The sequence below is a fragment of the Paramisgurnus dabryanus genome, chromosome 20 (genome assembly GCF_030506205.2).
Source record: "Paramisgurnus dabryanus chromosome 20, PD_genome_1.1, whole genome shotgun sequence".
NCBI classification, from domain to species: Eukaryota; Metazoa; Chordata; class Actinopteri; order Cypriniformes; family Cobitidae; genus Paramisgurnus; species Paramisgurnus dabryanus.
The window spans coordinates 887,287-907,006 of NC_133356.1; the positions used below are offsets into that span (position 1 = coordinate 887,287).

The 19,720-nt window shown below is 38.1% G+C and overlaps 1 protein-coding gene across 2 annotated transcripts; it reads left to right on the forward strand.

Moving 5' to 3' along the window:
- Positions 1-2,023: 2,023 nt before the first annotated feature.
- Positions 2,024-18,110, forward strand: srfb (serum response factor b). 2 transcript variants are annotated; one of them, XM_065295996.2, is made up of 8 exons: positions 2,024-2,753; positions 6,352-6,618; positions 12,053-12,290; positions 13,440-13,586; positions 13,809-13,916; positions 14,098-14,277; positions 14,484-14,560; positions 16,698-18,110. In XM_065295996.2, exons 1-8 carry the CDS (start codon positions 2,226-2,228, stop codon positions 16,788-16,790), a joined length of 1,638 nt encoding a protein of 545 aa, XP_065152068.1. In that variant the 5' UTR covers positions 2,024-2,225; the 3' UTR covers positions 16,791-18,110. The 2 variants fall into 2 exon arrangements, with proteins under 2 accessions (XP_065152068.1, XP_065152069.1); XM_065295997.2 differs by having other exon boundaries at positions 2,025-2,753; positions 14,484-14,585.
- Positions 18,111-19,720: the final 1,610 nt, after the last annotated feature.

Here is a 19,720-nt window from a genome sequence, read left to right on the forward strand (position 1 = left end):
GAGGGTGCAAAAAAAACTAAAACTCAAACTTTTACAGTAGTAATGCAGGACTTTTAATAGCCATTTATCAAGTGATGATGTATCATTGCTCCTTAGCTAAAATGCTGTGAATGTTACTGTTGGAGTCAAGGGTTAAAGCATGAAATAAAGGTACTGTGAATCTGCAAACTTGAGTATAATGTGGGTTTATTTTTTTTAGAAATGATAACATGACTAACAGTGAAATAGTACAACTAAATGATTTTATTTTGTATTAATTTGCACTATATATTTAACTTTTTAGGATCACATTATGCCACTGGTTTCTAGGTTCCTCAAAGTCTCTAAACATAGGCGGTTTTTCAAAGATACATAAAAGAAATCTTATGAAAACTATGAAATCAGTTTTGTTTTAACTTTATTTTGACAAAAAAAAATGTATTTACTTTTATTGACAATGAATGTTTAACTAAATATAACCCATACAAGATACAGGGGTGAGAAATACATCATATGATTTTAAAAAGTTAAAAGTATTCAGGGCTTTTCTATGTAAAAATCCCCTTACTCCTTTACCCAACTGGTTTTTGATGACGCTCTGTGGGTATTGATTTGTAATGTTAAGCCCACTGGTTCTTGTAAGGCAGTGGTTCTCAAACTTTTACGGCATGCGGCCCCCTTTGTGTGTGATGCATCGCTCTGTGGCCGGGTTTTCAAAAAGAAACTTTTTGACATGAAACATATTGCTGTTGGTTAGTAGCCTTTTTTCTGAGGCTTAATTACAAAGAAATTATGATAAATGAATGTATTTTATAAAATCTCATAAAACTGGGCCCCCCCCCGGCACCATCTTGTGGCCCCCAGTTTGAGAACCACTGTTGTAAGGGATTCAGTCAGTGACTTTGGGGGGGATGTTGTATCTTTCTTTTCTCTCAAATAGGTATTGTTTAAAAATAGTAAGAACTTGTATCTTGTTATAAGCACCTTTAGGACCTATGACAGATCTCTTTTATTGTTTTCTAATCTTTGTAAGTCGCTTTGGACAAAAGCATCTAAATGCAGCCCAATGCCTAAATGTAAATGTAGAAGAGGAGATCAAATGAATCTAACATTTTACATCAAAAACAAATACACTGAAAGATAGCTGGTGTGAATTAAATGTACTCTTATTGGCCAGTAGCGAAACAAGATTGATTAAATAAAAGATATCTTTTTATATTTTACCAAAAATTACATTTTCAAATTTCAAACACAATCAGTAATCAAAAGATGGAAACTATTCAATATGTTTCTCTAGAAACGTTTTACATCTCTGGAGAACCAAAACAAGATTTTTGAAGATGACAGAAAGAGCAGCTCATATTTAAAGCATCTTTATAGAAAGACTTTTGTAGGGTAAGAAGCATGCAGGATTTTATACGACGTTTCTTTTATTTAGTTATATATGAAGTTTTTCTGTGGCAAAGAACAAATCAACTCTTTAATCAACGTCAGCAACATAGGACAGGAGACAACTTCATTGTTTTACTCTTATTATAAGAGGCAGATTGTAAACAAGACTCCCCACACTACTTTCAAAAATATACCGATTTTGAATCACTGTGATATCGTACTGACGATGAGCAGAGTTGTTTTGCTTTTTGTGAGCGCAACAACTTCGGTATTTATGCAAATGAACATACCCCGGTAACCAATGGAGTTACAGGCTATTCCCCGCAACCCTATCGTTGATCGTCACCGCGACTCGCCATATAAGGACAGGCGTCTCCAAAATAAGAGACGCGCAGCTCTTTATAAGGAGGTAAGTAGTTCGGGCATGTACAGATCACTCCGCTTCTGATCACAACTTCTGATTGAGAACTCTAACGTTATAATGATTGACAGCTGTCAGAACTGCGATCACACCTATGATTGACAGCTGTCAGCATTGAGATCTAAAGAAACGCGCAGAGTTTTATGAGGTGCTTGTCGTACACGTTTACAGGTCGCACTACCTGACACTGCGGAACGATCGTGGACGTGCGCTCACCCCTTCTTTCCTTTTACAGAAAGCGCGTGTGCTACGGAGGTTCAGAAGGAGGTGACGAGTAGGAGGTACGGCAGCATCGTTGATCAAAGTTTCGCGCAGACGCCGCCGAACTGAACCGAGTTTGTTTACCTTCCCCTCGATTGCGTGTATGTACGCGGCCGGTCACGGGCCAGCGATCCGCTGCCGTTAATAGGAAGCCTTTCCTCCGGTTTATAGGATGTTGTCCAGTCAGAGCGGATCGGCGCTGAGTGGAAACAGATCCACGGCGGGAAAGAGCGGCACGGGGCTGATCGGCGGCGGGGTTCGGACGGGACTTGTCCGTTCCGCTCCGGTGGGGATGCTCGGGGGGAACGGAGGCGTTAGATCGGGGAACGCGAGTCTGTTGGGACCCGGTCAGCTCATGGGTGCTTTGGGGGTCGGGATCCCCGGGAGATTTGAGCCGGATAAAGAAGGACTCGCGCACGGGTCTGGCGGCTCGGACGCGGACTCTGATTCGGGCGATGATGACGAGCCCGTGGGGAGAGGAGTAGGTGTCAAGCGGGAGAGAGCGGAGATGGAGGCTGCGATGGCTGGGCACGAGGCGAGGTTAACCGCAGGGGGATTCGGTGCGGTCCCGGGCGGAGTGGCCGGAGCGAAACCGGGCAAGAAGACGCGGGGCCGCGTGAAGATCAAGATGGAGTTTATAGACAACAAACTGCGGCGGTACACGACCTTTAGTAAGAGGAAGACCGGCATCATGAAGAAGGTGAGAACACGTAAAAGATTCACAATAATGGCATGATGAGGGTGCTGATGATGAGGAGGAGAAAGAGGATGATGATGAGGAGGAGAAGGAGGATGTCTTCGGAAAAAACTCGTTCTACAGTACCGAGTACAGTTGGTGACTGATGGGTTAAATTAAAAGTTATCACTCATGTACTACAGTAGAGTAAAACCTTGTTATTACCATGCTCGGTATATGTATGCATTGGCAGACGCTTTATCCAACAGGTCATTATAATCAATACTTTATTATCAGTTTAGGGTCAAATCGATGACATTTGCGTTGCTGACAGACAGATGACGACATCTATCCCATCACTTCTTTGCTGCCATCATACATTAAAATGATTATTATATTAAAGGATGAGATTTGACAGGTGTACAGAATCTGAGGGATCTCAACTGTGTCTTCAGCTCTCCTCAGATTTAAAACAAGTTAATAAAGTCTGCAATGAAATTTAAAAAGGTTTCATCAAAAGTCTTCAAAGCAAACTTAAGCCGTGACCTCCACATTCATTTTTTTATAAAGAATCGGCCCGTGTGTGTGTGTGTGTGTGTGTGTGTGTGTGTGTGTGTGTGTGTGTGTGTGTGTGTGTGTTTTTAAAGTTGTCTCCTGCTGTTTTCTGTCAGTTTGATGTGATGTGAAGATGTTTATATTTGTCAGATGCTTTTATCCAAAGTGTTGTTCTCGTATAATGTGTAAAACATGAACTATACTCCAGTCAGTACGAGTGAAAGGGAATTAATCCCATGATGACCTTTGTTGTTTCTCTAGCAGTGGAGCTACAGGGTTCGTGTGTGTGTGTGTGTGTGTGCGCGCGCTGAGAGAGAGACTGTGATATCACATGTCGTCTCATTTGGTTTAATGGTGACCTGAAGTGACAACAGACCCGACTGGATCTGAGCTTTAAATAGAAACCAGTAACTGATATTCTCTCTCTTACAGACTCGTGTGGATCTTTAGCCCAAACTAGAATCAATCTAAAAAGAGCTTTATACTGTACAGATGTTAATTCACACCACATAGTTTTTAAGTGTCTATAGTTTGATCAAGACCCACAACACTAATAAGACAAACTCATGAAGGTTTGCACCATGAGCAGATTTGCCATGAAGTCATTATTTCAGATATGATGCCATACACCAGTGCTTCTTAAACTGGGGGTGTGAGATGGGACCCAGTTTTATGACTAACCAACAGCACGACATTGAATCATCTGTTTTGCTTCTTTTTAGATTGAAGTGTCATATATTGTGTTTTAGTTGAGCCAAATGTTTATAAAACTCATTTAAAGATGTTTTTGTTGTCAGATACTAGAGATGGGACGGTATGAAAATTTCATATCATAATTATAGTGACCAAAGTTATCACGGTTTTCTTAAAATGAGATGGAAATGTTCAAAAAGAACTGATACACATACTGAAAACATTTGAAGAAGTTTTATTTTTGAAAATCACAATTTAATATTTCATGTCCCAGAAATTATTTCTGTGGGAAAAATAAATAAATAAAACTGTCTAATAAGTTTACCGTGAATTAATATACAATACATTATCCCTTAAATGCCTTCTTGTGCAAAAAACTATGTTGCATGTGCGCGCCCGCGTCAAACTAATTCTGACTGGACAGGATTTACTGCGAGTTTTCAAAATCACGGTTATCAAACACGGTTGTAAGGATAATTACATTTTAAACGGTCAGGACATTTTATCGTGGTTAATCGTGAATCCGATAATCGTCCCATCCCTATCAGATACTTTATACTTTTGTATGAAATGGTGACAGAACGAAGACCATTAAAACTTTATTTATTACTGTACTGAAATAAATCGAGGTTTGTTGCTAAATGTTTCACTGGCTGCTTTCAGGAAGATCTGTGGGTCTAAGTTTGCAGCTTATGATCATGACAGAAATCTGCGAGTCGTGAATTGTTGCTTTATTATTAAATTGTATGTGTTGTATGATGGATGTTTTCTGAGCAGTGTTGAAAGTCTTTTGGATGTTTTATAAACAGAATAACACTTTTATCTTTCTTTGATATGAATCAAGCACAAATACTAAAGGTACACACACACACACACACACACACACACACACACACACACACACACACACACACACACACACCTACACACCTGTAAACACTTAGAGTGTTACTAATGTCAGTAAATGTGTTTTACACAACCCAAATCTCCTGTGATTTACACTGATGTGTTAGTAGCTGCTGTGTGACAGCTGAACACACATTGTGATGACATCAACACACTGCTGTTTTACAGCTCACACACTACACCTGCTGCACACACACACACACACACAAACACACACACAGGCACACATTAACGCTGACACACACACACACACACACACACACACACACACACACACACACACACACACACACTCACACACACACACACACACACACACACACACAGAGGCACACATTAACGCTGACACACACACACACACACACACACACACACACACACACACACACACACACACTCTCTCTCTATCTCTCTCTGTCTCTCTCTCTCTCTCCCCTAATACACGTGTGTGTGCGTGCGTGCGTGTGTGTGTTTCTGTCCGTGTGTGTCTCTGTATCTCTGTGTGTTTCCTCTGGTTTGGATTATCAGACAGAATGTAAAGATGTATCGGATCATTTGTGATATTTTATGTGTTTGTTGTTCAGTCAGTAACATTGACAACACTGTTGTTGAATGAATTGTTTTATTTTTTTATGTAATATTTGACATAGACATTTTAAACATTTTAAGAAACTTTTTAAGAAATCTTTAATAGTGATGTTTGACAGAAGCAGTAATGTTACTCGTGATTAATGTCCGAGTGACTGAGCGTAGATCAGACCGTATATCATCAGACCCATAAGAGTGTCTGTCTGAACACATTCATACCGATCGTCAGCTCTATTTCTAGTCTCTTATCTCACGTTGTTTTAGTTTGTCTGATGGATTATCAGTTTAAGAGCTGGTCTTCACTTGACTTTGTTATCTGTTGCTAATATTAATGTGATGTGAATGTAACCCTACGGTGTTGTTGAACTCTATTCTGTAATCTGCGTTTGTATGTGATTGTGACCCTGCGTGTAAAACCCCAGTTAAAGTCATTATTTTATTATTTTAATTTCTTCATAAACTCATTTTACATAATGTAAAGATCAGTCTGTGCTGAAAATATAATCATCATCTCTTTAACAAAGATTGAAATCAAACTGTGATGCTTGCACCTCATGAGACTTTAGTCTGGATTACACAGACCGGGTCACACATTTTGTTGAAACACTTTTATTTCATCATACAGTTTAATGCACAATTTCTGTTAGTTTAGTGAGTTTTACAGTGCATGTTTTTGTATTTTATATGACCCATCCTGCTTTTTAAGATATTAGCGCTGACCACTGAACCAATGAGATCTTTTATCTTCAGGTGTCCAAAACCTTGAACGAATGATTGATAAACTGTTGGTGATATCTGAAAGTTAACGTTGTGATGAAATCATGCGTTCTGATGATGTGAAGTGTCTGATTATGATCTGATCTGATCTTTGTGCTTAAAGGCATACGAGCTCTCCACGCTCACAGGAACACAAGTTTTGCTGTTAGTGGCCAGCGAGACCGGTCACGTCTACACGTTTGCCACACGCAAACTGCAGCCCATGATCACCAGCGAGACGGGGAAAGCCCTGATCCAGACCTGTCTGAACTCTCCGGACTCTCCGCCGCGTTCGGATCCGTCCACAGACCAGAGGATGAGCGCCACGGGCTTTGAAGAAACGGACCTCACCTACCAGGTGTCAGAGTCAGAAAGTATCGGTGAAACCAAGGTGAGTTCTTCTGCTTCTCTTTCACTCATGTAGATGTTGGATTAGCAGTGCTTGGCGTTAATTTAAAAGATCTACAATCATAATTTTGTGTATGATGATGACACTTTTTGCTCTATAAATGACATGAATAGAAAAAACACAGTAGTGTGTTAACTTCTTTTAGCCAGAATATAAATCACTGTTGTCTACCAGTAGGTATAATGTGTGTGCGTGCGTGCGTGCGTGCGTGCGTGTGTGTGTGTGTGTGTGTGTGTGCGCGCATGTGTGTGTGTGTTCCGTTTTGAATGAGTTCAGTTTTAGTGATTTTGATCAGGATTAGAGATGTTCAAGTACATTCTCATATGAAAGTTAGCAATGGTTGTGGTAGACGTGATGCCTGCCTATTATTAATTATATGAAATGATTACAGGTTTGATATAGTCAATAAAAACTATATACCATTTCATAAGATTATTATCTATTAAAAGGACAATAAAATGTGCAATATTAATAAATAGTAAATTACATGAAACATTGTAAAGAAGTGCTAAACAAAAATAACTGTGACTTGACTGTGTATAATAATCATCATCATCATCATGTGCTGTATGTTTTCTGCATGGTCAATATTAGAAATTTAGTTTTAGGATAAAAAACTAAAATGGTCTCCACATCAGTCTCTCTCTCGTTCTCTCTCTCTCTCTCTCTCTCTGTCTCTCGACATTCAGATAAACACTGTTTGCTTTGAGCTTTTACTCGTGCACACAGTCGAGCACCTTCATCTCATTGATAAAACTGTGATTCTGTCTTTATGGCCTTATATGGTGAGGTTTCCCAGCACGCTGTTCGCTGGGCCTCTTACATTCCCGTATGAGCTGCAGCTGTCTGTGGACTCGCTGGTTTGGTGTGAGTTGGAGGTTGTCTGGTTTAAGGTGGCTGTTGTCCTGATGTTAGTTGGATGGAGATTGGTAGAGAATGATCATCTGTGAGCCCTTCACTTGAACAGGAATGGCAGCGGCAACAATGACCGCAGGCTGCTATTCAGTGGGATAACAGTGGGTGCAGGTGGCCATGCAGTAGTGTAGGTGGACAACGGCGGACACAGGCAGAAGTTTAGCAGGAGGATGACGAGTGTAGACAGAAGTGTGTATCGGCATGACAGTGGGTGAAGGTGGCAGTGCAGTGAGATAATGGAGAGCGCAGGCAGCAGCGTAGTGGCACGATGGCAGTGCATCAGGATCATGCAGTCTGCAGGCTTTAAACTATTGAGTCTAGTGTTTGTATTGGACAGCGCAGCACAGAATCACACACATTCTCGTGTCATATACAATCTATGCGTCTGTGTCTAAAGCACTTTGTTATTAATGGTGTTCACGAAGTCAAGCAGCAGTAGTTTTGTTGTTTCTACCTCTAACTAGTGTTCTGTTACTTTTCTCTTGACGGGACCTCAGATGAGCCTACAGCACAAAAACTTAACCGCATCCTGTTTAATTAACCCACCAACAGTTAACTCATCAGATACTCATCTTACCAGATTAATCAGTGTGATGCAGCTGCATGGATACATTTATTATTTGGCAGATTTTAGTTCTGCATTAAACACGATCATACAGGTATCAGGCAGAATTTGGGTTTCAGTGACTACATATGTTTCTGGATTAAAGACACACAGACAGTGACTGTGAAGCAGGGCACTCATGATTCAGTACTGGGGCTCCACAAGGTTCTGTACTGGGTCCTCTGCTCATCTTACTCTACATCCATTACTGTACACCAACCCATAGCACAAACACAATCCTTCAATTTACAGATTACACTTAAGTGTTAACTAAATTCAGATTAAATGGGAACGATAAATATCATAATCATTATAAGCTTCAGGGTTTGTGTGCAGTGTCTAAGGACTATACACTAACCCACAAATATAAGATACTAGATGTGCAATAATAACTATTTATATATATAAATTCTTAATCTTTTAAATATTTGCAATACAAACAACGTCTGGTCCCAGAAACTTTGAAGATTTCAAACTTAATTTATGATTAAGTTTATGCATTTTATTTAGTGTAGATATAAAGACGCGCAGACACTATTTTAGGGTCCCTGACATGTAAACATGTACAGATCTCAGATGACCATTACTTTAATTAATCTGTCTGAACGTCAGTCCACACCGTGTTGATCTTCCATACGCTTTATAATTTGTCAAAAAATTTTCAGACTTGCCGTCGTCTGGTCATTCTGAGCATTACTAAGTCTTGATTTGTTTCAGTATGTTTAGATCAGGGGTGCCCAAACTTTTTTCTACCAAGGGCCAAAAATCTAACCTGACTGAGGGCTGAAAGTGAATATAGCTTTATAATTTTCTAATATTTAAAAAAAAAATAAGCAAACATTACTACCGTTTATGCATAACCAATGCAGCTTTATTTTCAAAGGTAACTGTTGTAAAAAAAAGAAATAATTTTAAAATGTCCTTTTATTCACTTTAATTCCTTGCATTTAATTTCAGTTAAAATTTTTGTAATGTACAAATTAAACAAAAAATGATACATTTTTAGAAAATGTTTAATTAGAAATATGAATATATGCGTCAACAACGTATCACAAGTCTGAATGAGACAACCGAGCTGAGAGAGATAAAGAAATCCTGTAAGCGTGTGCCCGTGTGAAGTAAGTGATGTAAATGAATCCTCTGAAGTTGTGTTGTTGTTGTAAACCCTGGTGAGGTTGTGTGAGACTCACAGCCTGTTGGGCTCTGTGTGTTGACTTGAGCAATGTGTGAATGTAATAGGAGGGGCATTGAGGAGCAGAAGGGGTCGTCGTCACCATTGGCTGCTCTTCTCTCACTTGGGCTGCTTTGCCTTTTTTAGCCGTCGCAAATGAAGCCGTGAATTCCACATCGCTGGCAGGGTGACAGGAGAGAGACGGCAGCCGGCAAGACAGAGATTAGAAAGAGGCTGTAGACTACAGAAGAATAGACAGAAAGTCTATCTGGCCTTTAGTTAATCCAGTTCTTATAATACTCTTAATGTAAATAATGCATTAAAGATCACGTAGAATAAGAAACAGACCGGTGTGTGTCTTCACTTTGAGATTAACTTCAGATTAAACACACATGAAGAAGGAGAAGTGATGACTGCATTTTACAAACCAGTTCACTTCTAACTGATCCCAGTAAAAGGATTTAAAAGAGTGCATTGTGTTTGTTTGTTTGTCTGTCTGTCTTTAGTTCATTTCATCCCATCAGGTCTGTGGTGACAGAGAATAATAATAATAATAATAAGTTTTATTTATATAGCGCCTTTCCAGAGCTCAAGGACGCTTTACATCAAAAAAGAAAATTTTAACAAGATGACAATGATAAGGGACACAGAAGTACAGAAGAGACAAAGACAAGTCCAACAATACAAAACAGAAATTAAGATGCATAACATAACATTCAGGGAATGTTATGTTATGAATGAATCCTACACACATTCGGTTTTGTGTTTGTGGTACGAGTTTCTTCTTTAAAACACACACAGACACACACACACACACAGACACTCACAGATACACACACACACATACGTGATAACTGTGTGAGTTTTCATCTTCTCTTGTGTGTTTCTTTAGTGTTTGATGGTCACAGCAGTCGTTGTAGTGTCGACTCCCAGACTGAATGAGAAGCAGTTTGTGTAGAGTTTGTGTAGTGTTTGTGTTTCCTGACAGCTGTCACATCTTTAGCCGTTCACACACTCATTCAAACGTCCATCACGTTCTGGTCCCTGAACCTCTGACCTACTCAATGAGTTACATATAAATGTGTGTCATGATCATCAATATGATATTTTACTCTTTATATGAATATTAAAATCTGTTTATAAGTTGATTGTGTTTGTGGTTAAAGCAGTGATGTCTGTATATTCTGTGTTTTCTCAGTATTTATCTGCAGATTAACATACGGCACAAAAGAGAAGTGCTACAGATAAATGATTAATGCTGCAGCAGTTTTACAAATACATAAAGGCATGATTTCCCGGACAGAGATTAGTTTAAGACAGGACTAGGCCTTAGTTTAATTAGGAAATATAACTAGTTTTAACAAACATGCATTACTAAAAACATTACTAGCGTGCATTTTGAGGAAAAACAAAGGGCACTGATGTATTTTAAGAGATGTCAGTGCAATTTTTTTCAGTTTGGACAGCTCTTACATTTATTTTAGTGTAGGACTAGTCTAATCCATGTCTGGGAAACCGCCCATAATACTTTAGTGATATAATATGATGTACGTACAGTACAGGCCTAAAGTTTGGACACACTCACTCACTCATTCTTTATTTATATTTTTTCCCACATAACAGAATAATAATAAACTCGTCCAAACTATGGCATAACACAAATGCAGCTGTGGGAATGATGTTGGTGATTGAAAGCATCCAAAATAAATCAAAACTCTGTTGTATTTTATCATCTGAAGTGCAGTCATCCTTTGCCAAGAAATTGCAAAACCGTACAGGTGTCATTTTATCAAGAAGCTTTTTGAAGTTTTACTTTAGACTGAATTTTAAAGAATATTGAAGGACTTCACATTTAATCTGGGCTCTTATTGAAAGCTTTTTCTGTTATATGCGGTGCAAGTCATCTATTTCAAAAATAATATTTTAAAATCAAATTTTACAAATGTAATTTCATGCATTTAACCATACACCGTCAGATTAAAAGATTTTTAAAATCATAGTTAACATTTTAGTCAAGTGTGTCCAAACTTTTGGCCTGTACTGTACATAACAAAGTGCTGCTCTTGTGAAAATGAATCATGGTTAAACTACATTAAACTTCGTTTTTACTACATTTACATTTTTATTTATACATGTCAGACACTTTTATCCAATGCAACTTACAGGGCATTACAAGGTACACATTTCTTTTTTTATCCATATGTGTTCCCTGGGTTAGAATGCAAGACTCTACCACTGAGCTTTAAGTAAGCAATAAAGGACGAGAAGCTGTGCTGTATCGTGAATAAGTAACGGCTGAAGGGCATTGTTAGGCACGAGGCAGAGTCAATGCAACACCTTCAGCCGTTACTTATTCACAATACAGCACTAACCTCCAGTACCTTAGTGCTTTTATAAAACGGTTACCACACAATATTAAAGTAAAAAAAGTATTAGTGCAACTTTCATGAAGTTAAATCAATAAAAGCATTCCTTCCGCTAGAAAAAAATAGTCCCTGACCATGAACAAAAATGTTCCAATGTGTAATATGCATGAAAGCTCAAATAAAACGACAAGCAAAGCACGTTGAACTAGTATTGAGTATGAATGGGAGGTTTGCTGATGTTTGTATGTGATATTTACTGGTTAAAGTCTGGTGCTAAACTTTATGAAACATTACGATCATTGTAAATCACAGATTCAGCTTTATTTAAGACGATGTCATGAGTGTTGATTTCTTCATCAGGACACACTAAAGCCAGCATTCACCGTGGCCAGCCTGCCCGGCACCAGCAGCTCTCAGACGACCGTACCCACCACATCCACCAGCATGCAGGTTACCAGCGGCCCCAGCTTCCCCATCACTAACTACCTGGCACCCGTCTCTAACTCACCCATCACAGGTGCCAACGGTTCGGTGCTGAAGAGCGCAGGAGCGTCAGGAGGAGTCGTGCAGTTACCCGGTGGATTTACCTTCATGTCAGGTGAGTAGCAGCACATTTCTGGTGTGAATAAATCCTCTCTCACTCGGTGGTGTCATTTAAAAGTGAGGCAACATGATGTTATATTACGCACAGGTTTTATATTGTGTTATGGTTTGGCCTTCATCAATGTTACATTCTACACAAAAGAGCAACACAACTCTATTCTTGATTTTATTCTCCTTTGATCATATAGAGATTTATCTCAATTTACTCATAGTTTTGCCTATTTTTTAATGGATGTTCACTGCTTTGCTATCATGGCCACTTGTCAGCATCACTTTGAATAATATTAACCTTTGTAGAATAAAGGAGTTGTGTTTGTGTTGAGTATTTGAAGGTTTCGTTCATCTCATCTCAAGTTCACAAAGCATCAGAGCGTCTCTAGTGCCTCTGATTGCCATTATAAAAGAGGATTCATTAGCATGAGCCAACAAAAGCAGCGGATGGCTCGCACAAATGAATATTCATTGACGTTTAAATGATCTCACAGCTCAAAGCAGACGTGATCGTCAGTAAATGGTGGGAGAAAGCGTGAGATGTCCTGATGCTATGAGTGTAGGATGATGATAACGTACATTAGCTCCGGTGCGAGTGGGTGCAGATTATATTTATATCATTATCACAGTTTCATCTCTGATGTATTCGGGGATTGTGGTCTGAGCAGATGTTTGCTGTTTGACTGTTTTCCTGTAAACGCGCTGTTTCCTGCATCAGCATTTCTCAGCTCTTTAAGATTGCAGACAGGTGGCATATCAATCTGCTCGGAGACGTCACGTCCTCTGACACCGGCTGCTGTAAATGACTGCGGTAACAGCTGCACCATCCACCTGACAGACTCCTGCTCACCTTTGATTTTGCTTTCTTTCTTCTTGTCCTTTTGGCAGTGTGGTATAACGGTGGTATAAGTTAGAAGAACTTTGATAACTAGATCTTTGAAATCATTCAGTACCATAAAGTATTTATATTTTTATTAAATATAGTACAGTACTCAGGAAAAATGCATGAAATCAATCATGTTGAAAACATTGTGTTAGCATTAGGGATGTGCACGAGCAGCTGAATATTATACAGTACAGTTAACGTCAGTCAAGTCTCTTATTTCTGCTCTTTATTTCTCCACACTTATCTCTCTCTCGTTTTATTTCTCAGGCACTTCGTTTGCACCTGGGGCTCCCAGCATTCCTCTGGGTCAACTGCAGCAACATTCACTCGCCCTCCAGAGTTCAGCGGGCCACACCGCCTCCAATCAGAGCCAACAGACTGTGTTTCGCCTGCCTGCCACCGTTTCTCTCACCAGTGAGTGAGCACCTTTAACCTGAACTTAGACAAATTACAAGCAGAAGTATAAATGAAGCATATCTGCAATAAATAAGAGTATTGATTATTACTTACCGTATATTGATAATAGTTTTTCATAGTTTGTGTTTGCTGCAGAGATCCTACACACATACAGCTGTAGACACGGTGTAGAGCTGAAACAAGTGTTGTGTTTGTGTTTGTGTTGTGTTTGTGTGTTAGGCGGTGCTTTACCCCAGCAGCTCCAGGCCATCCAGGTTCAGCCCAGCACTCAGTCTGGATCCATCAGCACCAATGACAGCGGCACAGACACCAGCACTGTGTCTACAGGTACAACAAACAAACACACAGACGTTAAATGATGAAAGATTGTTTCCAAGTAATAATGAATCCAGGAAGAAGAAAACTGTGTGCACTTTCATATTAAACAGCTTTTCCTGAAGTTCTTGTAGTTTAAACTTTACTGACATCTAAAGATGAAAGCGTGTAAGTACAAGTCTCTCTCCCCCAGCATCCATCGTCACATCATCAATGTCCACCTCTATGACGGGTCACATGATGTATCCCAGCCCGCACACAGTCATGTATGCATCAGCTCCTACACTCACAGATGGGGGTCTGACCGTCCTTAATGCCTTCTCACAGAGCCCATCTGCAATGCAGGTGTCGCACACACAGACTCAGGACACAGGTGAGTGACACACAAACACACAAACATTGTGTCACATTATTGAAGATAGACTAATATTATGAAATGTACACTGTGTTATGTCTTTAGATTGGATGAGCCACATTGATGTAAATATGATGAAGTGTCTCTCTCTCTCTCTCTCTCTCTCTCTCTCTCTCTCTCTCTCTCTCTGTCTCTCTCTCTCTCTCTCTGTGTTGATGGTGCAGGTGCTGTTTCTCAGGTTTTTCTCACAGCGTCTCCTGGTACAGTTCAGATTCCCGTCTCAGCGGTTCAGCTTCACCCAGTACGGCAAGATCAGCATTTCACAAGTGAAACTCTTAATATTTTTTTATTACCCAGCATGCCTCGGGCTACACTAACACACAGAGTGTCACAGCATGATCGCTTACACACGCTTTTAAAAACAATAAAAGATTGGATTGCTTTCATTTCCACGTGATGAAAGAATAGCTTCATCAGTTTATTCATTGTTAACTAGCTAGTTATAATCACGCTCAGTTCTAGTAAAGGTGCTCTAAACAGGATTTGTTGGGGCTAATCACTGATTACCGATCACATGGTCTATTTAAGTAATACGTTTGCTTATAATGTTGATTTATAGCCACAGCAAATTTAGCTGCTTGTGCTATCGTGTATTATGTTATGCTATCTGTCAATTTTCTGTGCTTTTCACTACATCTATTATGTAAAGCTACTTTGATACAATTACCAAATTGTGAAAAGCGCTATATAAATAAAATTGAATTGAATTAAAGCCATATTTATTATTTTGCATAATTTTTATCTGTTATTACAAATTAAAAATTAACTTAAAGTCTCATGATTTAAGAAACAACTTAAACCATAGCAGACAATGCTTGGTTATTGGGAGGAGTTTAGAGATTAACAAATAAAGCTGCTGTCACTTCTCAGTGCAGGACTAACAAACCAAACACACTGCAAATTCACATATCCTGATATGTCATGAAATACCACAACTGCATAACCCTATGAGATATCATTTAAATGATGATTAATAGTAATTATTATTATTATTATTATTATTATTATTATTATTATTAATTTATATAAATGATAAAGCAAAGCAGGTGGATATCAGATGTTATAAACCAGCCAGATGAAATCATTGTTGATTATTTCCCATCATGATTTTTAATGTCAAATAACAGAATATCTTTTACATGCCATATTCTTTAGCACAGACAAAACAAGCTAAGATATGTTTATGAATGCGCTTTAAAGCATTAGGAAATGAAGTTAAGTCTAGTTTCATGATAAATAAAATGGTTATTCAAACCTTGAAAAATGATATAGAGCGATGACTGAAACTCTCAATCACTTAAGTTTAATGTCCCAAAACTCCCTTTATAATGAATCAATCTGCACATATCTTACTTTCATCGTATTTAAACTGTTGTTCATGATAAAAGCACACGTTTATTAAAAGACTGAAGTGTTTAATGGACTGATTCAGTGATTTATTAAAGTCCCCCTGTGAGAAAAAAATCTTTTTTTCTGTTTTTATGTCTGTATGGTGTTTTAAAGATGCTTTAAGACAAACCGTGCAACATTGCTAAGCATTTTCTCCATAAAATTAGAGACGTCTCATTCCCACGGTTTAAAATCGACTTGGTTTTCAACGCCACAAACATAACAAACATGTCTGGATGCCGCATAGACTCGGCATTGAAACAAATTTTATTGATCTTTTCGACCCTGCTGTTCACTAACTTTAAAAAGTGCTCATATTCATTTACATGATGAACATTCAGATTTCTGATAAGGCTGTGAAATGCTTAGGGTGCTTTTCCATGGCACAAATGTTATGTAGTTTAGTCAGTAGATGAGAGCTGCGCAGACGGACATGAGTATGACAAAATCACAGCCAGAACAATACAAGAGCTCAATCACTGCTTCGTGTGCTTACAAATCACTCTTGTGTTACTTTTCTGTCATGCGGCTAACATTTGAACACATCTAGTTTAACGGCGAGTCTCACAAGTTTTGCGGCTCTTCTGATGTGCTTCTTTAAACTTTTCTAAACGTTTATTGGCCGATAATAATCAGCACCCAATCAATCAGAGCACCCTTATAGACTAGTGTGCTGTTTAACTAGACAGCAGTTTAAGACATTGCCTGAAACTTTTACAAAAAGTGGACAACAACGTTATGCTGATCAGTATTGACTACTAAACAGTTCAGTCTAACTAAAAATGAACTAGTTTTACTCAGTAGTGTGACCACCTCTTATAGTAACAAGAAGTTAATGTCTATAATAACCTCATGTGAGGAGCGCAGCTTTTGTCAGTCAGTTTTGAGGTTTTTATTCAGTGAGGACGGTGCTATGGTGTGTACATCTCATTAGAGTTTGTGTGTTGTTGTGTATTGTATGGGTCTTGATGATGTTCTCTGTTGTGCAGATGGTGATTGGTCAACAGTCCAGCGGCAGCAGTAAACTGACTGAACTTCAGGTTGTCAATCTAGATGCCACACAAAACACAAAGAGCAACTGACAACCGAGACTCACTGTCTTATTTATAAATGCCTTTCTATCCTTCTTATACAACAACTGTGTGTGTGCGTGTGTGTGTGTGTGTGTGTGTGTGTGTGTGTGTGTACCTGGTAATTATCACGTTGTGGGGACCAATTGTCCCCACAAAGATAGGAATACCAGTGTTTTTGTGACCTTGTGGGGACATTTTGATGTCCCCATGAGGAAACAAGCTTATAAATCAAACAGAATGATGTTTCTTGAAAATGTGAAGTAGCAGAAGGGTTTTTGTGATGGTTGGGGTTAGGGAATGGGGTAGGTAAGGGGAATAGAATATACAGTTTGTGTGGTATAAAATGCATTACGTCTATGGAATGTCCCCACAAAACATGGAAACCAGAGTGTGTGTGTGTGTGTGTGTGTGTGTGTGTGTGTGTGTGTGTGTGTGTGTGTGTGTGTGTGTGTGTGTGTGTGTGTGTGTGTGTGTGTGTGTGTGTGTGTGTGTGTGTGTGTGTGTGTGTGTGTGTGTGTGTGTGTGTGTGCGTGCGTGCGTGCGTGCGTGTTTAAGGGCAGATGTACACCAACTGTGTAGATGAATGAATGCAGGTAAAATCCGGCCTCAGGTCAAAAATCATCCAAATAAATGTTTCAATGTCAGTGTTTAACTTTGAGCTTTATAAATGATGATAGCTGAGTCTCCACATTGGCATTCATGAGAAACTTTTATTGTTGTGTTTGAAAAACATTGCACAGAGAGTAAGAGGTTAAATCAGTGAGATTTGGTGATCTTGTAAGTAAATTGTGTTATGTTTGGCATAAGTGACATTGGGTTAATATTCTGTTAATTTATCTTTTAGTGAAAACAACACAAAACAATGTGTGTAAATGTACATAATCTCTTTTATAATATCTGAGGTTTGTGTGTGCGTGTGTGTGTGATGACATGTAGATGTTTTTTATAGATATTTTTATATACGTTGTTACTGTTTTGACTCAGCATGTAAATGAATGTAATATAAGCATATTATATTGATTTATACACAATGTAATGATGAGAAAGACTGATGAGAATGATTTAAGATGACACTTTCTTCTTCTTTCTCATGTAAAATGATTGTGCCAAATCCCATTAGAAGAACGGTGAAAGAAAGAAAGGGAGAGTTTTAAAACAGCTTGATACCCTGTTTATCTGAATGAAACAAACGTTACAGACTGAACATTCACTTGACTCTTTATGAACTGAATGAAGTCTGGTGGTGTTGATCCTCCAGAAGGTTGTGTTTGGCCTGTCAATCAATCTCTGTATAATAAAGTGAATCACTACAGTCAGTTAACAACATTATGATGATTTTCCATCTCTGTTTATCATGTTGTGAAGGGTGCAAGAGATCTCTCTTCACATTTAATCATACTATTTATGTTCTTTTTTTTTTTGCTATTTCTTACATTATTTTATATCAGTTTCTGATACATCTTCATTTCTAATATATAACAGGACAGTTTTGTTGACAACGGCTGTTTCTCAAACTGAAGGCTGCATACCTCATAGTTTTTTTTGGAATATTAACATTTGTAAAGTTGACTATTATTTAATAGTAAGTTGTTGTAATATGTTTATGACCAGTCTTGGGGGTAACGCATTACAAGTAACGAGCATTACGTAATAATATTAGTTAAATAAGTAAATAAATAAATAAAGTAACGAGTAAAGTAACACATTACTTTATAAATGTACACATTAATATTTGAGTTACTTTTTAAAAAAAGTAATGCAAGTTACTTTTCAGTTTAATTAATTAAATGTAAAAATAAAATAATGTACTGAATTAAACTGAACATATTAACATAGAATTAAGCACTCTGTGCGCCTGAGCGGGAACAGTTTGAATCAGAAACGGAGATAGCAGGGCTGAGCTCGACATTTTTGCCATCATAAAAAACACCTGCAAGGCCTGAAAGAAATCAAGCCTCAACAAAGTAAGAAAAAGTAACTAAAAGTAACGTAAGCATTACTTTCCATGAAAAGTTACTAAGTAACGCAATTAGTTAATTTTTTTGGGGGAGTAACTTAATATTGTAATGCATTACTTTTAAAAGTTATTTTCCCCAACACTGTTTATGACTTGTGAATTTAATGCTTGAGAAACGGCCAACATTTTGTTGACATTTGGCCACACAAAAGATGAATATTGACATGTATTCATTAATCTTACGTGTTTTTCAGTCTGAAGAACTTTGCTCAGTTGTTGTTTTATGAATATGAATTAAATTCGGGAATTGTAAAGCTTTATATGCCAGTTTGTTTAGATTATCCCCTGTTTTTTAACAGAAACTAAATATTTTCCAAAAAAAAACAAAAAAACTTTTGAACTACCATTTGATTATTATTCTTATTAGACCCTGAATGCATCAATGATTGGTGGCAAATATGATTGTGATATATTGTTATTTTTTGAACAGGGTCAAATTTTATACAAAAACCCCTGTGATCCTAAGGCCAAAATAACACCTAAAATCATCTAAAAATATCCTACATTAACATTATTTCCACTTTAAACAAGACCATCTTTTAAAACTACTTCTGCCTGAAACAATCATATGAAATATTCATTAAATTTGTGAAAAAATAACCCTTTATTATATGCCAATATGTTAACATTAATCGAACCACTGTGTTCGGCTGAAGTCGTAAAACCTTTTGTGGAATGGTGAAATGTAGCGCCACCTGGTGGACAAGTATAAAAACCCAAACTTGAAGGCCAGTAGTTCAAAATGATATATTGACACAATGTATTAGTTTATGTTAAGATAACTGGGGGTCAAAAGTGGTAGTTATAATGGTTTTCAATAGGGAATTTTTGTCCCTAGGATCACATGGGTCGGTTTTCGCGTAGCTTTGCCATTTTAAGCTAATTAAAAAACTGAAACCAAAATGTATTAAAAATGAATAAC

What these genes read in the sequence shown, in the direction of transcription:
- srfb (XM_065295996.2), top strand. Translation starts at nt 2,226, where the DNA reads ATGTTGTCCAGTCAGAGCGGATCGGCGCTGAGTGGAAACAGATCCACG. An exon ending in AAAGTATCGGTGAAACCAAG is followed by an intron (nt 6,619 to 12,052) that starts GTGAGTTCTTCT and finishes TTTCTTCATCAG; the next exon opens with GACACACTAAAGCCAGCATT. An exon ending in CAGCGGTTCAGCTTCACCCA is followed by an intron (nt 14,561 to 16,697) that starts GTACGGCAAGAT and finishes TCTGTTGTGCAG; the next exon opens with ATGGTGATTGGTCAACAGTC.